At 42.1% G+C, this 20,984-nt stretch overlaps 1 protein-coding gene across 1 annotated transcript in view; it reads right to left on the bottom strand.

Moving 5' to 3' along the window:
* Positions 1 to 20,984, bottom strand: part of kcp (kielin cysteine rich BMP regulator) — a 41,463-nt gene extending 20,479 nt beyond the window's left edge. The window contains exons 1-23 of the mRNA XM_088339326.1: positions 20,746 to 20,984; positions 18,779 to 19,305; positions 17,340 to 17,412; positions 15,330 to 15,625; positions 12,801 to 12,969; positions 10,981 to 11,039; positions 10,242 to 10,335; positions 10,084 to 10,166; positions 9,870 to 9,978; positions 9,658 to 9,737; positions 9,511 to 9,596; positions 9,347 to 9,437; positions 8,968 to 9,067; positions 7,493 to 7,578; positions 7,325 to 7,418; positions 7,100 to 7,240; positions 6,858 to 6,964; positions 6,688 to 6,781; positions 5,499 to 5,672; positions 2,399 to 2,481; positions 2,078 to 2,171; positions 1,765 to 1,947; positions 1,451 to 1,621 (exon numbers count right to left, since the gene is read on the bottom strand). Of these exons, the coding sequence (XP_088195452.1) occupies positions 1,451 to 1,621; positions 1,765 to 1,947; positions 2,078 to 2,171; positions 2,399 to 2,481; positions 5,499 to 5,672; positions 6,688 to 6,781; positions 6,858 to 6,964; positions 7,100 to 7,240; positions 7,325 to 7,418; positions 7,493 to 7,578; positions 8,968 to 9,067; positions 9,347 to 9,437; positions 9,511 to 9,596; positions 9,658 to 9,737; positions 9,870 to 9,978; positions 10,084 to 10,166; positions 10,242 to 10,335; positions 10,981 to 11,039; positions 12,801 to 12,969; positions 15,330 to 15,625; positions 17,340 to 17,412; positions 18,779 to 19,305; positions 20,746 to 20,839 (3,088 nt within the window). The 5' untranslated portion in view covers positions 20,840 to 20,984. The remainder of the gene's footprint in view (positions 1 to 1,450; positions 1,622 to 1,764; positions 1,948 to 2,077; positions 2,172 to 2,398; positions 2,482 to 5,498; positions 5,673 to 6,687; positions 6,782 to 6,857; positions 6,965 to 7,099; positions 7,241 to 7,324; positions 7,419 to 7,492; positions 7,579 to 8,967; positions 9,068 to 9,346; positions 9,438 to 9,510; positions 9,597 to 9,657; positions 9,738 to 9,869; positions 9,979 to 10,083; positions 10,167 to 10,241; positions 10,336 to 10,980; positions 11,040 to 12,800; positions 12,970 to 15,329; positions 15,626 to 17,339; positions 17,413 to 18,778; positions 19,306 to 20,745) is intronic.

The raw sequence follows: 20,984 nt of genomic DNA on the forward strand, positions 1-20,984 counted from the left end.
TTCTCAAAGAGTGCAGTCCAAAGTTGTGTCACGTAACGAAAATAATAAGTTAGTTACTTTACTGGTTACTCAATTTTAAAAATAACCATATACAGTATGTCACAAAGCGGAGTAGACCCTTCACATTTCTGCAGAGATTTCAACATAATGCTTAGTTCAACAACACTGAAGAAACATCGCTTTGACACAATAAAAAGGTAGTCTATGTAAAGCTTATATGACAGTGTAAATGTATTTTTCCCCTCCAAAAACTCAAAATATAGCCGTTAGTAGCTAAACCCCTGGTAAAAGGTGAGTACACCCTTAAGTAAAAGTTCCTGAAGTTCAATATTTTTTTTTGGCAACCATGATTTTGCACAACTACGTCAGTCCTCCTGGTCATGGATTTCACCTGAACCTCACAAATTGCCACTGGAATGCTCTTCCACTCCTCCATAACAACATGACTGGGCTGGGGGATATTTGAGATCTTGTGCTTCTCCACCTTGAGCTTGAATATGCCCCAAAAATGCTCTATTGGGTTTGGATCTGGAGGCGTATTTGGCCATTGCATATCCTTTACCCTTAGTCTCTTTAGAAAAGCCTTGGTCACTGCCCTGCAAACCAGTTTCTGGAAAGAGGGGATTGTTGCTTGCTCCAGTACTTCATAGTACATGCTTGAGATCATTTTTTCCACAATGAAATGCAAATCCCCAACTCAGCCCCGTGCAGCCCCAAACCATGACATTCCCAACACAATGCATGACTTACAGCACGACACAAACATATGTGTCCTCCTTTCCTGGTTGCTGCCACTCATGCTTCACACCATCTGAACGAAATTAATTAATATTTGTCTCATCATGTCTCATCAGAACAGAAGATACTTCCCAGTAAGCCATGGCCTTTGTTGACAGACTTCTTTTCATGGTGTCAAAGCGATGCTTCTTAAGTGATGTTCTATTAAACATTATAAATGTCAGGAACCAGGAACAGAGACGGGAACCCAATTGCGTTAGTTTCTTAGTTTTATTTGAAAAGAGACGTAAGCTGGCACCCACGATCCAGTGATCGTTGATTGTGGGAAGCAGGTCGCTCGGGACGCGGAAGTGGCACTTCTCTGGCGAGCGATAGCATTGTCGAAGAGGGAAAAGTAGGTCGGGTTACTGGGGCGCAGGAGCAGAGACGTGATCAAACGGAAACAGGTTGTAGCCGGGAAACGTACGGGAGTCAAAAACAGGGGAGTTTGGTTCAGTAGGCTTGCTTTAGCGTGACCTGAAGGTTCGCCGGTAACAGGGAGCCGGGGGGGTTTAAAAAGTGGCAAGGAGCCAATCAGCGACCAGGCCCGTTGGCGCCACCGGGGCAGCCGCAGGTGCCCCGAATCAGTAATCATGACAATAAATAATTTTTTGCAGAAATGTGAGGGTCGTACTATCTTTTGTGATTTACTGTAACATTCATAACTCCCTACCGTCACAGGACTTGCAGCAGTGTCGTTGCACAGGATGCTTGCAGTTGCTAGGGGGGCAATGCTTCTTTTCGCATCTTACAGACCCCTCTTGGCACACGCATGCAGCGCATGGGTCCAAAGCATCGTCCCATATCTCGCCATTGGCTCGCTCGCGACCCTCATAAAGGCATCCTAGTGGAGATGGAACGGTACTTGTTCTTTTAACTTCCTAAGAATCATACTGTATACATTTCATATTACAGTATTCCTTATAATGTATTTACTGGACAGAGTGAGGCAATGAAGACTGAGTTCATTTATATCCTATGTAATACCTTGACAAGTTTGACAACAGTCACGTGTGACAGGATGGGCGCAAGAAGCGAAGGTGCACGGCTTCCTGTGACAATGCACAGTACCGTTGTCACATGAACACAACTGACAGCGGTTCAATGGAGAGTAGAAGCGCTCGCCATGTCGGTAGGTTTGGACTTCCAGCTCGCAATCCAAGGGCAGCTCTACGATCAAAACCAGCCCGAGGAGAAAAATATTAAAGACAAAGCAATATGTTGTCTCCTTAAGACAAATGCTCTTTCTTTGAAAAGCAGCTTTTTCATACAAATTGTGCATTAGCTTGTACTTCCTCACCAGGACACTGAGGGCAGCAGTCACCAGGCAGTACATTCGGGTTGGAGCATGATAGGGGTGGACATCTTTTCATGAGGCATTGGACATTTCCATTCTGTGGAAGGGAAATAAAATTGTAACTGTTTACGCAATGATTCCTAGTGCAAGTTGTAGATCCAAACTTGGTGGAGAGGGAAAATTAAGAGGTTATTCAAGAAAGAGGTCATGAAAGCAAAACAAACTTTGGAAGGAGAGACACAAAAAAGGCTACAGAAACACAACTACTGTATTTGTACGAAGCAAATAGAAAAACTCTCAGCAAACGTGAAAGTGAAGACTCACAATACAACTGCAGGTCCTGCATGCGTCGGTGGGATGTTCGAACTGGTGACCGTTGGGATAATCCTTGCCACCATAGCTGCATCCTGAAAGGTGACAAATCACGTTGTCATTGTCATGATTACTGATGTGAAGCACCTCATTCGGCGCCAACTGCCTTGTACTCTGATTGGCTCCCGGTCCCCATTTAAACCCACTCCTTTCTGTCACTTGTTGGCAGTCCGTCTGCAAACCTCAGTGTACCCTAGGCAAGCTTTTTAAACTCTGACTCCCACCTGTTTTTGCTCCCGTCTGTTTCCCGGCTTTGACACGTCTTTTGATCTTGACCACGTTTTTGTTCTCCAGTCCTGGCTATCGACCTGTTTTTCTGTCCCCGACACCGCCATCGCTCGCCACGGAAGTCCCACTTCCGCGTTCAGAGCGACCTGCTTCCCGCGCCCAATGATCACCGGATTGTGGGTGCAACCCTTCCCTTTCTTCCAATAAAACTGTGAGAAACGTAACGCAATTGGGTCCTGTTTCCTAATGGTCCTGACAGTCATGGTGAACTGCATATCAACGTCTGTGTGCTGAACTTTCTGGTTGATTTGTAAGAGCTTCAGTAGTGCATGTGGAAGCAAAAAATATATTTTCTGCTGTATATTTGAGCGTCTGAGCTCTGGTGCATGTGTGAATATTAAATAGAGTAGAGAGTTTAAAAAATGTGTGAGAGCATTTTTATAATGTAAATCAATTATACTGTAGAGCAGGGGACTCCAACATGGTGCCGACAGGCACCTCTGGTGTCCTTAGGGGGCACCCCGGTACCTGCAGACCTGTTGTGAAAATTACTCACCAGTGGTGGGTCATTGTGATTTCCAGTAAAATCCTTTTTTGTTTTTGCGGTTGACTGAGTTTGTTTGACCTTACTTCCAAAATTAACATGGTAATCACATAGTAACAATACAGTATAGTAATAAAGTTTTATTTTTTTATTTTTTTAGAAATGCATATAAAACTGGGTGCCCTTTGTGCTAATAAGTAACAAAATGTACTTTTAATTTTGAAAAAGGTTACTGATGTCACGACCAGAACGGAATTAGGACCCAGATGCGTAAGGTTAATCACCAGTTTATTGAGATAAAGAGGAAAGGCAGCGCCCACGATCCGGTGCTCGCTGGACACGGGAAGCAAGCCGCTCACAGAATCAGAACGTGTTTCGAATGCAGAAGTGGATCTTTCAGAGCGGGAGATCGTGGTGTCGAAGACGGAAAAAACAGGTCGATTGCCGGGACGGGAGAGCAAAACGTGGTTGGGGTCAAAATACAAGTCATAGCCGGAGACAAACGGGGAAATCAGGAACGGACGGGTGGAAAACGGGTGAAAAAAGCGGGACCGACGGGAGTCAGAGTCGCAGTGCTTGCCTTGTAGAAACAGAGGTTCGCTGACGGACTGACAACAGACGAGTGAAAGGACTGAGCTTAAGTAGGACGGGGTACCAATCAGGAGGCCCGCAGCGGCTGGCGCCAGACGAGCGGGCACAGGTGAAATTAATCAGTCATCATGACAGCTGACCCCTGCAGGAGAGTATATCCCTATTGCAGGGGTGCCAAACAGGGGGCCCGAGAGCCAGATCAGGCCCGCTAAGGGATTAAAATCGGCCCGCGAGACAACGCTCAGAGAAGCGCAAGAGAAAAACAAGCTGCAGGTTGACATATGTCCACTTGATGTTGCCAAAGCCTCTCACAAAAATGGTGTACTTATATTTCTTTCTTTCTCACTCTCTCTCTCTCTTTCTCCCTTTCTCTCTTTCTTTGTCCCACCCTCTCTCTTCTTATCTCCTTTGCTTTGCCTTATTTCTTTCTCTCTCTTTTTCTTTCTCTCAAATCCACTAGTACGGCCCCCGAGAGAATGTTTGTTTTATCGTGTGGCCCCCAAGTTAAAATGAGTTTGGCACCCCTGCCCTAGTGTAATGTCAGCGAAAATTCTTCAGGAATATGTGAAAGTATTTATGTTGTTAAGTACAGTTTTTTTTCTTTAGAAGTACGTACACATCAGAACATTTTTCTGTCACGACCAGCACACAGGGGAGACCCAATCGCGAAACGTTTTCTCACAATTTTCTTGAAAGAAAGAGGAGGGGCAGCGCCCTCGATCCAGTGTTCGCTGGACGCGGGAAGCAAGTCGCTTTCGTACTCGGATTATGATCCAAACACGGAAGTGGATCTTCCGTAGCGAGCGATGGCTGTGTCAGGGACGGAAAAACGGGTCGGTAGCCAGGACTGGGAGAACAAGCTGTGGTCGGGTCGGAAACGAGCCGTAAGCCAGAACAAGAGAGTAGACGTTGTCGGGGACAAAAAAAGGTCATAAGCTGGGACGGGAGAGCAGACGTGGTCAGGACCAAACGGGTCGTAGCCGGAAACAGACGGGAGCAAAAACGGGAGAGGTGGGAGTCAGGGTCGAAAGAGGCTTGCCTAGTATTCACTCAGGTTCGCAGACGGACTGACCACAGGGGACTGACAGGACTGAGTTTAAATAGTGACAGGGAGCCAATCAGAACCCGCGGCAGATGAGCGGGCACAGGTGATTCGAATCGGTAATCATGACACTTACACATGTTTTTATAAGTATATCAGGCAATTTAAGTAGTATGGCATTGTTTATTATGTGACAAGCTCCATATTTCAAATGTGTATGACATCATTCCAGATGTGTTTCAGTCGTGTAATGCGGGTGAATTGTTTTCCATTTCAGTGGTGTGAGTGGTTATGTATGAAATTGTTGTGTGATTAAGTGTGTTTTTTAAAAGTTTATTTGAAAAAAAACACTAATATCTGAGTGTGTCTCGGGTGTGTATGTAAAAGCTTTCGGTAGACTCCGTGAGTGAATATTTGATCAAAATGGCATTTCACCCTTGTTGTGTATGTGCAAAAATATTTTCATTGCTAAATTTTTACTAAGCCATAGATCTTTCGGGAAGACGGGGCAATTTTTTTTCAATAAACCTAGAAGTCTTTAGGTAAGACCTGAAATTGTTTTGTCAGTGTGTGTGAAATCAAACAAATGTGTAGATATGGACCAAAATCAGACTTTTGTGTTGTGCTGTATGTGTTGCCTGGCTCACCGTTGCAATCGTTTCTGCAACATGTACCCGCGAGAGGAGCGTTGCAACGCGGCCGAGGACACCGGGCCTGCTTGCAATCGATTCTTCCGCTCGCGCACGTGCACTCTTCGCATGCGCTTGTCGGGTTGGCGAAGGCCTGACCGTCTACAAATACGTGTTTCTCAAACACGCAGTCTTGGCGTTGGAATCAAGAAGCAAAAACAACGGCAAATCAGGCGGTGACGTCTCACGCAAATGACTTAAAGAAGGTAAGAATCTCAAACAGTGCTAAAGAAGGTATTTTTCTCAACACACAATCATGAAACACAGTGGTCCCTCTCCTTACGAATTTAATTTATTCTGGGCGAAGCTTTGTAACCTGAAACATTTGTAAGTAGAAACGCTTTTTGAATATAAATGCGCTAATCCATTCCAAGCCCTGCAAAAGTATGATTTTTTTTTTTTAGATATCTATGTTAAAATGTTTTATTGGTTGGTTGGTTGGTTGTTTGGTTTGTTGTTTGGTTCTTTGGATCCCATAACCACTAGGATCGTAAGGGGCACCATTTCCTGTGGTGTGTTCAGCACGGTGGAGCCTATCCCCCTCTAGGTCATCACCGCACAAGAAACATAAAACGAAAGGCACATAGTGTAAAAGAAAACAAAGAATAAAGGAAATAATAGGAATATTCATGTATTGTTTTAACTGGCTTCTTTGTTTACTGGTCCTCATCAGTTATTTTTTTCCTGGCGTGTCTTGAAAAACTGATCCAATGACATCTTCTTTTGCTGGCTTTCGACATTCTGTTGGAAATACGCGAGGCAGACGTCATAATAATGAGCGATAGCCCGACCTGTCAATACTTTTTCCGCGTGATTCCTTTCCACCTATTCTGAGACTTCATGTCATTTACAGAAGACTGTTTATAGAGAGGGAAGGGGGACATGAAGAGCATGCCGGGATGAACTCATATGCACCAAAGTGCCAGGTAGAACTCTTGAAAGGGGTGAATGCAAGTGAGAGCTATACTATATTTTTGAAGTTGTATCCTGAAACGTCTTTGTAACTTGAGGCAATATTTTCCCGTTCAGGAACTTTGTAACCTGAAACTTTCGTATGTTGAGACATTTGTAAGTAGAGGTACCACTGTGCTCTTACACGTACACGACTTAATGCTCTTGATACAATATTGGACTACTCTCAAATTACCTAAGCATTTCGGGCAACACTCTCCAGGGGCCATGTACGGGTTGCTGCAGTTCAGTGCTGGACAAGATTGTCTCTCACAATTCACAGTGCCGTGCTGCCGGAACAGTGGAAGGTAGTTGTTCACAGGAATTACCGTAAAGTAGAATGTATGGGCAACATCCCACACTTACCAGGCAGGTGCAGACGTGGCATGGCTGCTCGGGCGTCCCAAACGTTTGCCCGTTGGCATAGATACGGTGATGATATGTGCAGCTGTCACACACCACACAGCAAGATCCTGCCGGCCCACAACACACACAAACCTGAAGTGTTGACTTTGAATATCACAGCTATATTCTATTATACGGATTACTTTTTTAAGGTACTTTCCAACATTTTTATCCATCATGTATTTATTCTATTTTTGTATTACCAGCAGTCTTGGTAGGATGAAGACAGCTGACTGAGGGGCAGTAGATAGGGGTGCACTGCGGGTCACCGTCCGGGCACGTACAGCTGGAGCAGGGATTGTCCGGACGCAACTTGGAACCGTCTTCAAACTCTGGCTCACATTCTGCAAGGAGAAAATAGTTATGGCATCCTTCTACTGGGGTTTGCTAATTATATGGCTGATCAGATAACTCTGGGATGGGTTTACCTTTGCAGACAGGGCAGCAGCGATGCGGATCTCGCACGGGGTTCGAGCATCGTACGGGAGGACACTTTTCTTCATGGCAAACAACATTCCCGCTCTGTCATGTGGCAAATGCAAATAACAGAGGGATGAGAAGCCAAATGATAATAATATTTGTTGGTGAGGACTTACCTTACACCTGCACTGCAGGCAGGGGCCACTTCCCTGCGGGACAAACACTTTTCCATCGGCATGTACCCTCCCGTCGTACTCGCACTCTGTTCCACACATTACACACAATATCAATATAAAATCTGACTCCTGCAAAACAATCTTGTTTTACTAGAATATAGGTATTTGGAAATTAAATGTTATTGATAAAGTCAAATTTATTTTATTTCAAAACCTTCCTTCAAAAGCTGCCATTTTTAAAAAGTGTAATTTTAAAATGGAAAAACACCTCTAATTAAAATAGATTAAACACATACATGACAAAGTAGTTAAAAACTATTTTTCCCAAGAAGAAATATTCAAATATCCTTTAAAATAAACAACCAAATATATTTATTTCAATAAAAATAAACTGAATTTTGTCGTAACTGAAAACCATTTTTTCCCATGTATTTGAACATTTATATTTAAATATATTAATTTTGTTATAACATAAAACATTTTCTTGAGAATCCCTTCATTATTCCCTGAAACTACACAAGTTTTTCTGTTCAATGAATAATTTTAATTGGAAAATAACTTTAATAAAAGAAAAACGCCAGGGATGCGACAATTGCTGGGCGGAAGAAGTGAGACAGAGAAGTCAGAGGCAGACGAGATCGAGGGCTGACAGAACAGATGGGATCGATACTGGACACACGGGTAGATACCGGACGGGACAGACGGGATCGATACCGGATACTGGGGCAAGATACCGGACAGGATGAGACCAACGGGATCGATATGGGATACTGGGGCAAGATACCGGACAGGATGAGACAAACGGGATCCATACAGGATACCGAAGACTTGAGCAAGATACCGGGCAGGACGAGACTGACGGGATCGATACCAGATACTGGAGAATGGAGCAAGATAACGGACAGGATGAGACAGATGGGGTCGATACTGGATACTGGAGATTGGTGCAAGATACAGCACAGAACGAGAAAGGCGGGATCGATATCGGAAACTGAAGACTGGAGTAAGATACAGGGCAGGAGGAGACAGACGAGATCGATATCAGATACTGGAGACGGAAGCAAGATACCGGACAGGACGAGACAGACGGGGTCGATACCGGACACTGGAGCAAGATACCGGACAGGAGGAGACAGGCAGGATCGATACCGGATTGTGGATACACGAGCAGGATCCCGGACAGAGTCAAAACACACGTCTTGCAAGTGCAGAGGTTCGTTGACAGACTGACCAGGAGTGAATGAGGGCACTGAGTTAAAATAGGAGAGAAGCCAATCAGGCAACAAGCCGAAGCTGGCGCCAAACGGGCGGGGCCAAGTGAGGGCAATGGGCAACCGTGACAAAATGAACTGTTTTAAAATATGCAAGATTTTCCCTTTAAAGCAATTTGTACATAACCTGGAGTTAAATGTCTTATTTTCTAAAAAAAAATTAACATCATGTATGTAATATGTATTATAAAATTTGGAGAGTACCAATGCATGTTGGGCAACACTCTCCCTTGCGTTTTGCCGGGTGGCTGCAGCTTGGCGCGGGACATGATGTCTCCGTGCGCTCACAGGATACTTGACCTGCCTGACAAAAGATATCAATTGTTTTCATTACACGCTTGTCTACAACGCACACAACTGATATATAACTTTGCAATTACCATTTTTGCACCTACCTCTCCAGACACTTTATATATAGCCGACAGTATCTCAATACTGGTTTTATTGCACAATATTATTTATTCTATTTTTTACAGTACGTATTTTATTCTTCGTATTTATGCATGCACATGTGGTGAAGTTCAAATTTTGTTATACTTGTATAATGACAATAAAGGCATTCAGTTCTTTCATTTCAACTCACAGAGCAGCGGCACTCCACGCAAGGGTCATCCGTGGACGGAATCTTTTGTCCGTCAAGATACATCCGAGAGTCGTACTCACACTCAGCACACCTGCGAATCACACAAACGTGATAAATGTACGAGGGATTTATGTATTTAGAAGCAGGAGGCGTTTTTTTGTTACCGTGGGCAACAGTCTCCGGCGCGATGCACGGGATTGGAACAAAACAGGACTGGACAGGGATGAGCTGAACAGGCCACATTTCCATCCTAGGACTTTGGTGTTTGTTACTCAGTCACACTTTGAAATACTTCACTCATTTGCACTTACCACACATGAGCATGCTTCGCATCGATCTCCGGTAGGGATCGCAGCTCCGTTCGGGAAGTGGTGACCGTTCACATCACAGTCTGGAGGACAAACTTTATTATTGCAATCTCTCATTTTTGACAGCTATAAATGTAAAAATTAAATGTAAACTGGGATTGATATAAACATGTACACATCTGTGTTTACTACACAAAACACACTCGCACACACACCTTGGCACAGCGGACAGCACGAGTGGTTTGGGGAGTGGTTTGGGGGAGTTGAAGGGTGGGTGCAGGGCAAAAGGGGGCATGGTTCCCGCTCGCAGCGAACGTCACCCTCCTGAGGTAAAATGAATCAATTATACTCATTGGTTATTTTTATTCCATTTGCATATCATTATTTGTATTTGTAAAACATAAATGATGAAACCCAAGTAACACTCACCAAACAGTGGCAGACATCACATTGACTCTCTGGGGGCCTCCATTTTGCATTGTGATCATAACGCACACCTGAATGGATGCAGCCTGACAAAAAAAAAATAAATAACCAAAGGGTCAATAAATTCATAATAAATGAAAGTTCCAATTGCAATATGGTACCTGCACATTGTTGGCAGCACTTCCCAGGTATGTTCTCTCTCTGGGTGCAGTCAAGGGGTGGACATGCCACACCCGAACAACCTGTCTCACCCGACTGGAACAAAAAAATGTAACCGTTTTAAATGTTTTAATGCAATCTGTTTCTAGTCATATTTGGAATGATCTTTGTCATGTCATTCTATTACATTTTTTTCTGATCTATACATAAAAACAACTTTACAGTTTTCTCACACATAATGTCCTTGACAATATTTCTTTCCCGTAAAATATTCATTCATTCATTCATTCATTCATTCATTCATTCATTAGCTGGACCGCTTATCCTCAGTAGGGTCGCGGGTGTGCTGGAGCCCATCCCAGCTGTCTTCGGGCAGTGGGCAGGGGACACCCTGAACTGGTTGCCAGCCAGTTGCAGGGCACAAAGAGACAGACAACTCACTCGCTCATCCACACCTAGGGACAATTTGGAATGGCTAATTAACCTGACATGCATGTTTTTAGAATGTGGGAGGAAACCGGAGTGCCCGGAGGAAACCCACGCAAGCGCGAGGAGAACATGCAAACTCCACACAGGAAGATTCTATCCTATGACCTCAGAACAGTGCTGCACACGCGCTAACCACTGCGCCGGCGTGCTGCCCTAAAAAATAATATATTGCCTTGAAATTATGTTCTTTCAAAGTGCGATGAAATTAACTTTGCTGTGTATGTGGTGATAGTGTGTACATAAAAAACTCACCCCACACGTGTTGGCATTGTAGGACACATTGTGAACTCCCGTGTCGCTGTGCTCACAATCTAATGGGAAGAGTAAGCAAGTGTCATGTTCCGGTTATGCAGCAGCATGTAGCAATCGCTTGATTTTGTGTTTGTGATCCAAGTACTAGGACGTGTACCAGGAGCGAGTGCACTGCCAGGCCACAAGAAAAGGAATGTGGAAATGATGGGGTCACCCAAACACACACTTCCCCTATCAGGTTCTCACCAGGTCAACTGCATGGGCAACATCTGGCTCCACTCGTAATGAGAGGGTGGCATGGTTTGGATGTCAGAAGCTTCTCTTTGTGAGGAGGAAGGGGCTGATAAGCATTGGACCCTTGAGCAATTATTTCATTTCCTTATTATGCACCACAAGATCTGTGTATGTCTGTATAATGACTGTTTCTTATTAGTTGTGCTACCTTTGGATTTGAACCAGTTCAGTTTTGCATAGTTTTGTCATATAAGTGTGTCAAACAATGGCCTATTAAGTGAAAATACTGTAAATGTAGCAGATTTAAATACTATTTTTATCAGTGCACTTAGATGTGTAACAAGTACGAAGGGCGTACTAGTAGATAGTCAGTGATATAGAATAAATGCTCAAACGTCTTTAAGTAGGAACTGCAGTTATCTGAAGGATATCCGATGACATATCACTGTGCACACACACACACGCACTTTGATCTTATTCATGCTTGGTTTGCTAGAAGAACTGTTTATTGGTATAAGCCATAGTCTTCCTCTCTCTATGGTTACGCCCCCTTCCCAAATTGCCACTGCCACTACCACAATAAACACACCTACAAAACCTACATAGCATACACAAAACATTAAAGTTAATCTTGCAAAAAAATCCATTTGAAAGAGGAACTTACTGATTCTGTGTCTATGTACGTGTCAAAGCAGTGTATACATCTGGAGTCTCCTAAGACTGACACGCAGAAAGAATTAATGAGAAGATAGAAGGGAGGGCAAAAGGAAACAATTATGTGAGGCCCTTGTTCACACTGACTGGGGAAGCCAAGTGCGTTAAGTTGGGACATCCACCTCAGGGTAGATAATCCAAAGCCTCTCTCGCAGCACATTCAAGTCAAACTAAAAAGTTGTCAATGAAAATTTGAGGGGGACAAAGTGGATACCCTGGAATCTACTATCCTTTAGAAGCAGCAAGTAAAATTTACTGTCTAGAGTGTACATGCTTTCGGTATGATTGACTATCTATGCACATCCCCCCTCTTCAATGAAGACCATACACAGGAAGTCAAAATGGAAGCAGGACTTTTAAGTTAATCTCCAAGCTCTCAGATGTCGCCCTTGAGTTCTTCCGTGCTAAACTCATCTGAGCATGTTTTAGTGAGCTAGCTTCGTGCACTGGGATGCCAAGTCCTGCCTAGAAAAGGATACTTCTCCATTTTACCTAAATTGACACTTCCTGATTATCAGAGCAGAACCACACCATCTTCATAATACGGGATTAGGTCCAATAGTGCTATGTAAGGACTTCTGTCTTAACATTTCTGTTTAAGAGTTATCTGTAATCGTAGGCCAGTATAAACATACCGGGTAACTCCAGCACAAAACACTCAAAAATGGATACGCACCAGCTGTTAGTCATGAGTGACAGGCAGCAAGTGTTTTTGATAGGATGAAACCAGATAGGACACAATTCACTATGCATGTCAAAACAGCTGTCTCAGTTGGAGCAACAGAGGATGTATTCATCCAAGTGTCTTTTCAGGTCATGCCCTACTTTGGTGATGTTTTTTTGGTTTCTTGATCGATTATAGTTGAGTGTACCTCTGATGGTGGCTCGACAGGTAACTGTCCCGGACGTGCACATGCATACAGTGCTGACGTCGGTCTGCCAGCTTTGTCTGTCCTCCATCTCTCTGCCTTCCCAAATGCAAGACCGCCGCACACACTCGCACCCTTCCAGGTAGTGCACTCGTGATTGCAGGTCCTCATTCTGTCACAGGACAAATAATGACATGTACAGTATAGAATTGTACTGAAGTTTTCAATTACTGAAATGTGCTTATCTCTTTCTATGTATAATACAGATATATATGATGTTCTATGTCAGGATTGGCCAAATATTTTGACTTGCAGGCATCGGGTTCAAAATTTGGCAGACGGGCTGGGAGGGAAAACACGAGTAATTGAGTGATTGTGTCTGGAATCCGATGTCTCAAACAGGAAGAAAAAGCACACATTTATTTTTTCTCAATTGCAGTGACATACAGTATATCACAAAGTGAGTACCCCCTCACATGTATGCAGGGTTTTCATTATAATGTTTAGTAGAACATCACTGAAGAAACATCATATCATGAAATCATATTGGCCGTACAAAATATTGAAATTCAAAAAACTTTTAGTTTAGGGTGTACTCACTTTTGTTAACAGGGGTTTAGCTCATAAAGGCTATACTTTGAGTTTTTTTGAGGGGAAAAATGAATTTACACTGCTATATAAGCTTTACACTGAGTATCTTTCATTGTGTAAAAGCAATGTTTCTTCAGTAGTGTTCGATTAAACATTATAATCTTCATGATTACCGATGTGAATCACCTGTGCCCGCTCATTTGGAACCAACCGCTGCGGATTCTGATTGGCTCCCTGCCCCTATTTAAACCCAGTCCTGTCAATCCCCTGTTGTCAGTCCGTCTGCGAACCTCTGTTTATACAAGGCAAGCCTTTTTCGACCCTAACACTCGCCTGTCCTGATTTTGCTCCTGTTTGTCTTCAGCTACGACCTGTTTTGATCCAGACCACTTCTGCTCTCCCGTTCCAGCTTACGACCCATTTTTGATCCCGACTAGGTCTATTCTCCTGTCCTGGTTTACGACTCCTTTCCGACCTCAACCACGTTTTCGCTCTCCCTGTCCCAGCTACCCACCTGTTTTTCCGTCCCTGACACTGCCATTGCTCGCTACGGAAGATCCACTCCCGTACTCAGATCACAATCCGAGTGCGAGAGCGACTTGCTTCCCACTTCCAGCGAACACCGGATCGTGGGCGCAGCCCTTCCTCTTTCTTTCAATAAAACTTGTGGTAAACGTTACGCAATTGGGTCCTGATTCTGTTCTGGTCCTGACAATAATAAAAGCTCTGCAGAAATCTGAGGGGTCTACTTACTTTTGTGGCATACTGTACATAATATATTTTATTAGATTTTTGTTTAAAAAAATCCATCCTTTCATCAAATATGCTTTGAAACATGAGGAATAAAAGCAAACAAATAGATTTTGTCACTTTTTAAGTAAGAAATTTGATAATGACGCAAATTAAATTAGGACTAGCTCAAAAGTTTTTGGGGCGTCAAATTTAATATGTTAAAAAATGAATTAAAACACATGACAGAAAATTAGTAAGTATTGAAAAATGCTTAATTGTTTTTTTTAACAATGCACGGCCCTAAATGAAGGGAGACTGGGGACAAGAGTGGCACCCAAAGAGCAAACATTTACATTTTTACTATATAGTCACATATAATTTCTGGAGCCATTTTCGGGATAATTTCTTGAAAAAAAGACCTTTCTAAAGAGAATGGTAGTCTTAAATAAGATCCTGAGTTAGGCAAAAAGGTTTGTTTTGTTATCTTCAATATAAAAGATTGACTGACTTGGGCACTTGTGCAGATAGTGCAGTTTTTAAAGGGAAGCTGATTTAGGCAAAAATCTCAGTTTGGCTGAAAAAGGTCCCTGCACTTAAGTTATAGTGTGACAATAAAATGTTAGAATTTTGCCATTTTTCTACCAGTAGTTTGGCAGGCCGGATTAAAAAGGCTGTCTTGGTCCTGTGGGCCATAGTTTGCCCAACCCTGTTCTGTGTGGTGTAATGTCATCTGCTGGGCCAAACACAATCACAATCGCTGAACTTGATCTACATTTTAGGGCGAAGGCATACTTATTTGGGTTTTCAGAATTTAGATTTGATTTTTAGATTAGTCATCAATCCATCAACGCTTTACAAGGACATGGACCATATATATGTGTGTATATATATATATATATATATATATATATATATATATATATATATATATAAGCCTCTATGGCCTTGCAGAAAAGTATATGTGTGTGTGTGTGTTTGTCCTGCGGAAACTGTATAATTTATCATTTTCCGTTTTCAAACATGTTTGTAAAAGCACTAGGAAGCCACTGGAGAGCGACAAATAGCCTCATGCAGCTCTAAAGCCACTTCTACCTGACTCCCAATCCGACTAAATAGGAGCCTAATGTACAGCATTGTACGTTTCATTAACAGGTATTATGTGGATTGTAGTTCTAGAAAAAAAACATGGCTACTTTTTGTAGTCTCCACCTGAGCTTTCAACATGTCCAGCATACGAGCCAGGTCCTCCAGGCGTCTCTCAAGACCGCTCAGGTTCGTCTGTGAAGGAGACTTCCCCCTTTGGGGGAGTCCTGGTGGGCCAAGGACTGCTCCCCTTTGCAGCTGCTCACTCTGGATGCTATGTGGTGGATAATGAGCGCTCTGGAACGGCGCTCTGTGCTTCCTTTTAACTTTACTGGTGGCGTAAGAAGGCTCCTGTTGAAGCTCAGGGCCACTGAAATTCTGAGAATCCTCACTGTGCATGTGAGTGGTTGCAGACGGGACATCTAGGGAGGGAAATAATACATAAGATATACTGAACAGCGATAGCCTTGCATGACTTCTATGTTTAAATTAAAACCACATTTAAGGGCTAAGCATGAAGTTCAATGAACCCCTCTACCCCTCCTGGGGCCCTGGAAAGTTTCCAGGCCAAGTTAATTGACTTTAAGTGTTTGTGTAGCCGCTGATGGCAAGATGAGATGTTAAAAATGTAAACAAGAGGAAGGAAATGAGTGTCAGTGTGGCCTTCGGCACACTGAAAATGGTAAATTGTCATGAAAGTATCTTTTCACTACAGGATGTATTGTTGACCAGACATTAAATGTACATGTACAGACAGGCGGAAGGCAACAAAGAAAGATCCGAATGTCTGGAAAGGTGTGTTGTTGTAACAGTAACATGCAGTCCTATGAAAAGCATGGATTTCACATTTTTTAATAAATATAGTCTTTTAAATGTGGTATAGTTGAGGTTTTTACAATCTTATTGTATAAGTATATTGAATGTACATGATTTAATTGTTTTTGTTGTAATATTATTTACATTTATGAATAATATTTCTGCCAGCGATAATATTTTTGCTGTCAAAATGTTGTTGTTCTTTTTACTTTTAATTTGGCTTGGAAAAGAAAAAACAGATTTAAGAAACTGTACCTCATTTTTTCTCTTGTAATAATTATCATATTTCATTTTTTTTTTATAATATAAGGGTACATGTGTTTTAATAGAAGTAACTTCATAATACAAGTTTGAATTGTATGAATTATTGTTTTTTTAACATTGAAGTCAGTTTATTTCTTTTAATTAGATTTTTGGATTTGCAGAATTCATTGTTTTTTTCGACAATACTTTTTTACTTGTGTATTTTGTCACGGTTGCCCATGGCACCCAATGTGCCCCGTCCGTTTGGCGCCAGCTGCGGCTCGTTGACTGATTGGCTTCCCTCCTATTTGAGCTTAGTGCTCTTACTCACCCTTTGTCAGTCCGTCAACAAACCTCTGCTCCCACAAGACATGGGTTTTGACTTTGACTGGTTTCCTGCTCGTGTTTCCTGTCCTGTATCGTTCCCGTCTAGTTTGTCCTGTTTAATATCGATCTCCAGTTTCGTTCCCAGCTATTTTGTTCTGTTTGTTATAGATCCCCAGTGTCTGGTAGCGTTCCCGTCTAGTTTGTCCTTTTTAATTTCTATCTCAAGTGTCTGGTATCGTTTCCGTCTATCTTGTCCTGCTTGTTATCGGACTCCAGTCTCCAGTGCCTGATATCAATCCTGTCTGTCCAGTCCTGTCCGATATCGACCCCATCCGTCCGATATCTGCTCGTGCAATTGGTATCGATCACGTCGGCCTCTGGCTTCCTGTCATTCACGCCAGACTGCTGCCCTACGTCTTCCGCCCAACGATCGCCGAATTACTGGTGTTTTGGGTTAATGTGCATGACTGCCCAATTTCCAGTAAAATAAAGCTTTTGTGAGAAACATCACGCATCTGGGTCCTTCTCCTGTTCCGGTTCTTGACATATTTTACCCGTTCTTTTCGTTTTTTATCCATAATATATCTGCATTTTCCTTTTATTTTAAAGGTGTTTTTTCTGTTAATTAATTATTCTTAAGTCCAAGTTAGATTTTTATGAATTTTAAACGACTTCTAGTGTATGATTTTTGTGAGTGAGATCTTGACATATTTTTTTGACTACCACAAATTAAAAAGAACAAATGTTTACCTGTCACGTTGTCACAGTGCCAAGGTCTCTTCTCATAAGACTTGAGTGAGATTTCTGCTTTTTTTAAATTACCCTGGAAAGAAAAAAAATCATACAAATGACATATTAGAGTCAGGAAGCAAAGCCTTTCAATCTTAATAATCGTGAAAAGAACAAACATGATCTCAAGGATAGAAAAAACATGACCCTTTTTTTACGTCATAGCCCAATAACAGCCCTGGACCAGTTTTCCCTCTCTTGTTAAGACACGGTAACATGTTTGGGTACTTCTAAAGTCCTTACGATACATGTAAAACCTAAAAAGTTAAGAACTGTTTACCACTTTCTACAAATATGAGCCCTTAAAGCCCCAATATGTAATATTTGACCACTAGATGGCATTGTGTTGTCTGGTACTAGCGAGGGCCAGTGATACAGGACCAAGCGTGGCGGCAGGATACCGGAAGAACATGGCGCCGATTCAAAAAGGGATTCCAAGGTGAGAAAGATATACAGTACAAATGTCTCGACCTATGATTTTGTTTTTATTTAAAACAAACATTGGTATGATAGTTTATGCATTTTTGTTTTGTAATCAAATCAATGTTTTTTTTTTAATGGATGAAAGTTTTTTGAACCACTAGGAGGCACTAAATATTACACTGTCACTTTAGGACTGTGGGAAAAGAGGAAGGAAGGACAAACAGTTAGCTTTTTTTTATTCGTTGGTTTGAAATTACCTCTAAACTGCTTAAACTACAGCATTATCCTTCCTTTAGCAGGTTAATCTGGGTTCTACACTATCTTTTAGTCGGAAATTGAAAATTGTTGTGCGTGTGCTGTTAATTTGCTGTTGTGACGAGTGATTTTTAACATAAAATGTATTAAACTGTTTAAGTAGTGTACCTTTTTTGATGTTAAAACACATAATGTCCTAACTGGAACATTTTGTAGAATATGACTGTGGATTCACAAAAGGAATTTCCATAACAACATGTTGCCAGTTCTAAAAATACCTCAGCAGTCATTGTGATTTTCGAAGAAATTTAATTCCCAACTTATTGAGAAGTTTTCGACGTTGTGTCTTTAACTAGGGTACATGACCAGTTTTTTTTATCATTTTTAAATTATGTCATAATTTACCGGTACATATTTGATCAGTCAGTGCCCCTGTTGTTTTAGTGGTTGATTGAGATTGCTTTAACCCTGATTCCTGTAATTACAACCTGTTAGTAACATATTAATAACATAGTAACATCAAAGTAATCTGATAAGTTGTTATTTAAGAACTGCATATCACACCGGTAGCCCATCAAACTAAACAGTAAGAAAATAAAGTATCTCTCAGCTTCAAAAAGGTTGGCAACCCCTGCTCAATAAACGTCAAAATTTCTTGAAATTTCGATAGAAATGCACACGAAGCAAACCTTGTTTGTTAGAACACAAGTTGAAAAACTCACACTAAACTTGCTGTTTCTTTTCCCTGGTGTGCTTCCCAGGGTGACAACAACATCTTGAGGCAGCTCCACCGCCAGCCTCTCCTCCGGTTTTACGAGGACAACTTGGACCTCTTGGCAATCCACAAAATATACGAGCCTCTCTGGCTCCAGGCTGACAGCCAACCGGACCCATTGCCCCAAAGAAAAGGGGTTCGTCCCGGGGAAAATAATGCTCCGAGTGTCCCCTCCAGCCCGGTAGTCCACTCGCAGCACATTGTCCAGGGTAGAAGAGGTGAGTTGGAAAAGAATGGATGAAGATGACGTGGTGAGAGACAAGAGTGTGATGTTGCTTCCTCCGAGTTGCTGGGCCATCAGGTGGAGCCCCATGCTTCCCTGGAGCTCAGAGTGCAAGATTTTGGAATACTGAGCTGGAAGCGTCAAGTGAGGCGCTCTGGAACGGATTCGGTACACGGCCCCCGTCAAATTGTGCAGTGTGGACACACCACTCTTTGGGTGGGATATGTTTACAGCTGACAGCAGATCAATTACTGGGAACACATATGAAACTTCCAGTTATGATGGAACACTAACACAAGCATAAGCAATATGAGGCATTAGCTTCAACAGTCTGGATTTAAAACGTGTGTAGAATCTTATTGCAATTTATTACTGTGTATGTAGATTCTATGCCAGATGGATGGATAGATGGATGGATGGATGGATGGATGGATGGATGGATGGATGGATGGATGGATGGATGGATGGATGGATGGATGGATGGATGGATGGATGGATGGATGGATGGATGGATGGATGGATGGATGAATGGATGGATGGTCAGTTAGTTGGTAAGAAGGTTTATAGTTGGAATAAAATAAAATAAAATAATATAATAATAGCTCCATAGATACTTTGTTCAATGGATGAAACCTAGACAAATGTTTGAAGCCATTTACATGATATCACTTTATTATTTTGATAACATTTTTATAAAGAACCCTCTATTTACCAGCTCGGTAGCCTAGATGGTAGGGCGCCCGCTCCGAGACTGGGGGGTCGCTGGTTCAAGCCTCGGCCGAGTCATACCTAAGACTTAAACATTGGAACCCGTTGCCTCCCTGCTTGGTGTGCAGCATTAGGGGTTAGAATTGGGGGGTCTGGTCACCTAATGACTCCCAACACAGCAGTTGGGTCTAAAATGGCGACGCCCTGTTTGGCTGCGGCTGCATCGGCTCGCTACAGTTTAACTGTATGGGTCAGGTGTATCGACATTTTGTCCTGTGTGCATGGTTACAAAGAATGACAATAAAAGTAAATTCTATTCTATTCTATTCTATTCTTCTTCATAAGATGTGTCTTCATAAGAGGTCAACAAGTGTTCCAAATAGCTTGAACCTGACTGTTTAATCTATAATGAACCAATTTTAGGAGTGTCACTTTTAGAAAAGTACTTTTTTTTTGCATAATTATCTTGTACAAAAAAAACCAGACATTACACACTTTTTGTGGTTGGTGTTTCTGCAAAATAGCACAGAATGTTGGGTCAAATTGACTCAAGGATAAGGTTGGTCTATTTTGAACCCTAACTTTGTTTTTGTTTGAACTGTTTCAAGAGTTTACTATTCCACTTGGCTATATTTCATGAAAAAACTGTACCTTATTTGTGCACAATACAAGTTGACATCAAAAATACTGTTTAAAATTGTTCTTTGTGTCACATTCTGTAGGCTTGTGTTTTATTTTTGCGTACATTTTAAAAAATCCACATTAAATTCCTAAGCCCTCATTTCAAAGGCAGGAGTACTGTAAACAAAACAAAGCACTAGACAGTAATAGAGACCATAACGTCAACATCTTTTTTATGGCTTGTGGCTGTCAACTATCACAGTATCCTTTATTTAAATAAATTCTGCCTTGCGTACTAAAATAAATACCTCCATCAACATTGTCCAATATGTCAAAGCAAAATCTATGCAAAGGCACCTCACCATTTTCCTGATGTAGAGCTGACGGTCCTTGTGCACATCTTGCCACCACTGCCATCCACAGTAGGTCCAGGAAGAACACCAGGATACCCTCCATTCTCTGCTCCTACGATCTCATTGAGTTTGGAAGTTCAACAAGGAGATGTCCCAGTGAGCGGACACTAAACATCTGGATTACCTCATGAGGCCACACGCAACATACTTTGTTCACCAGGACGCTCCACGCTAATCCTTGACTCAGG

This window comes from Urocampus carinirostris, chromosome 7, assembly GCF_059441175.1.
Source record: "Urocampus carinirostris isolate Australia breed hairy pipefish chromosome 7, RoL_Ucar_1.0, whole genome shotgun sequence".
NCBI lineage: Eukaryota > Metazoa > Chordata > Actinopteri > Syngnathiformes > Syngnathidae > Urocampus > Urocampus carinirostris.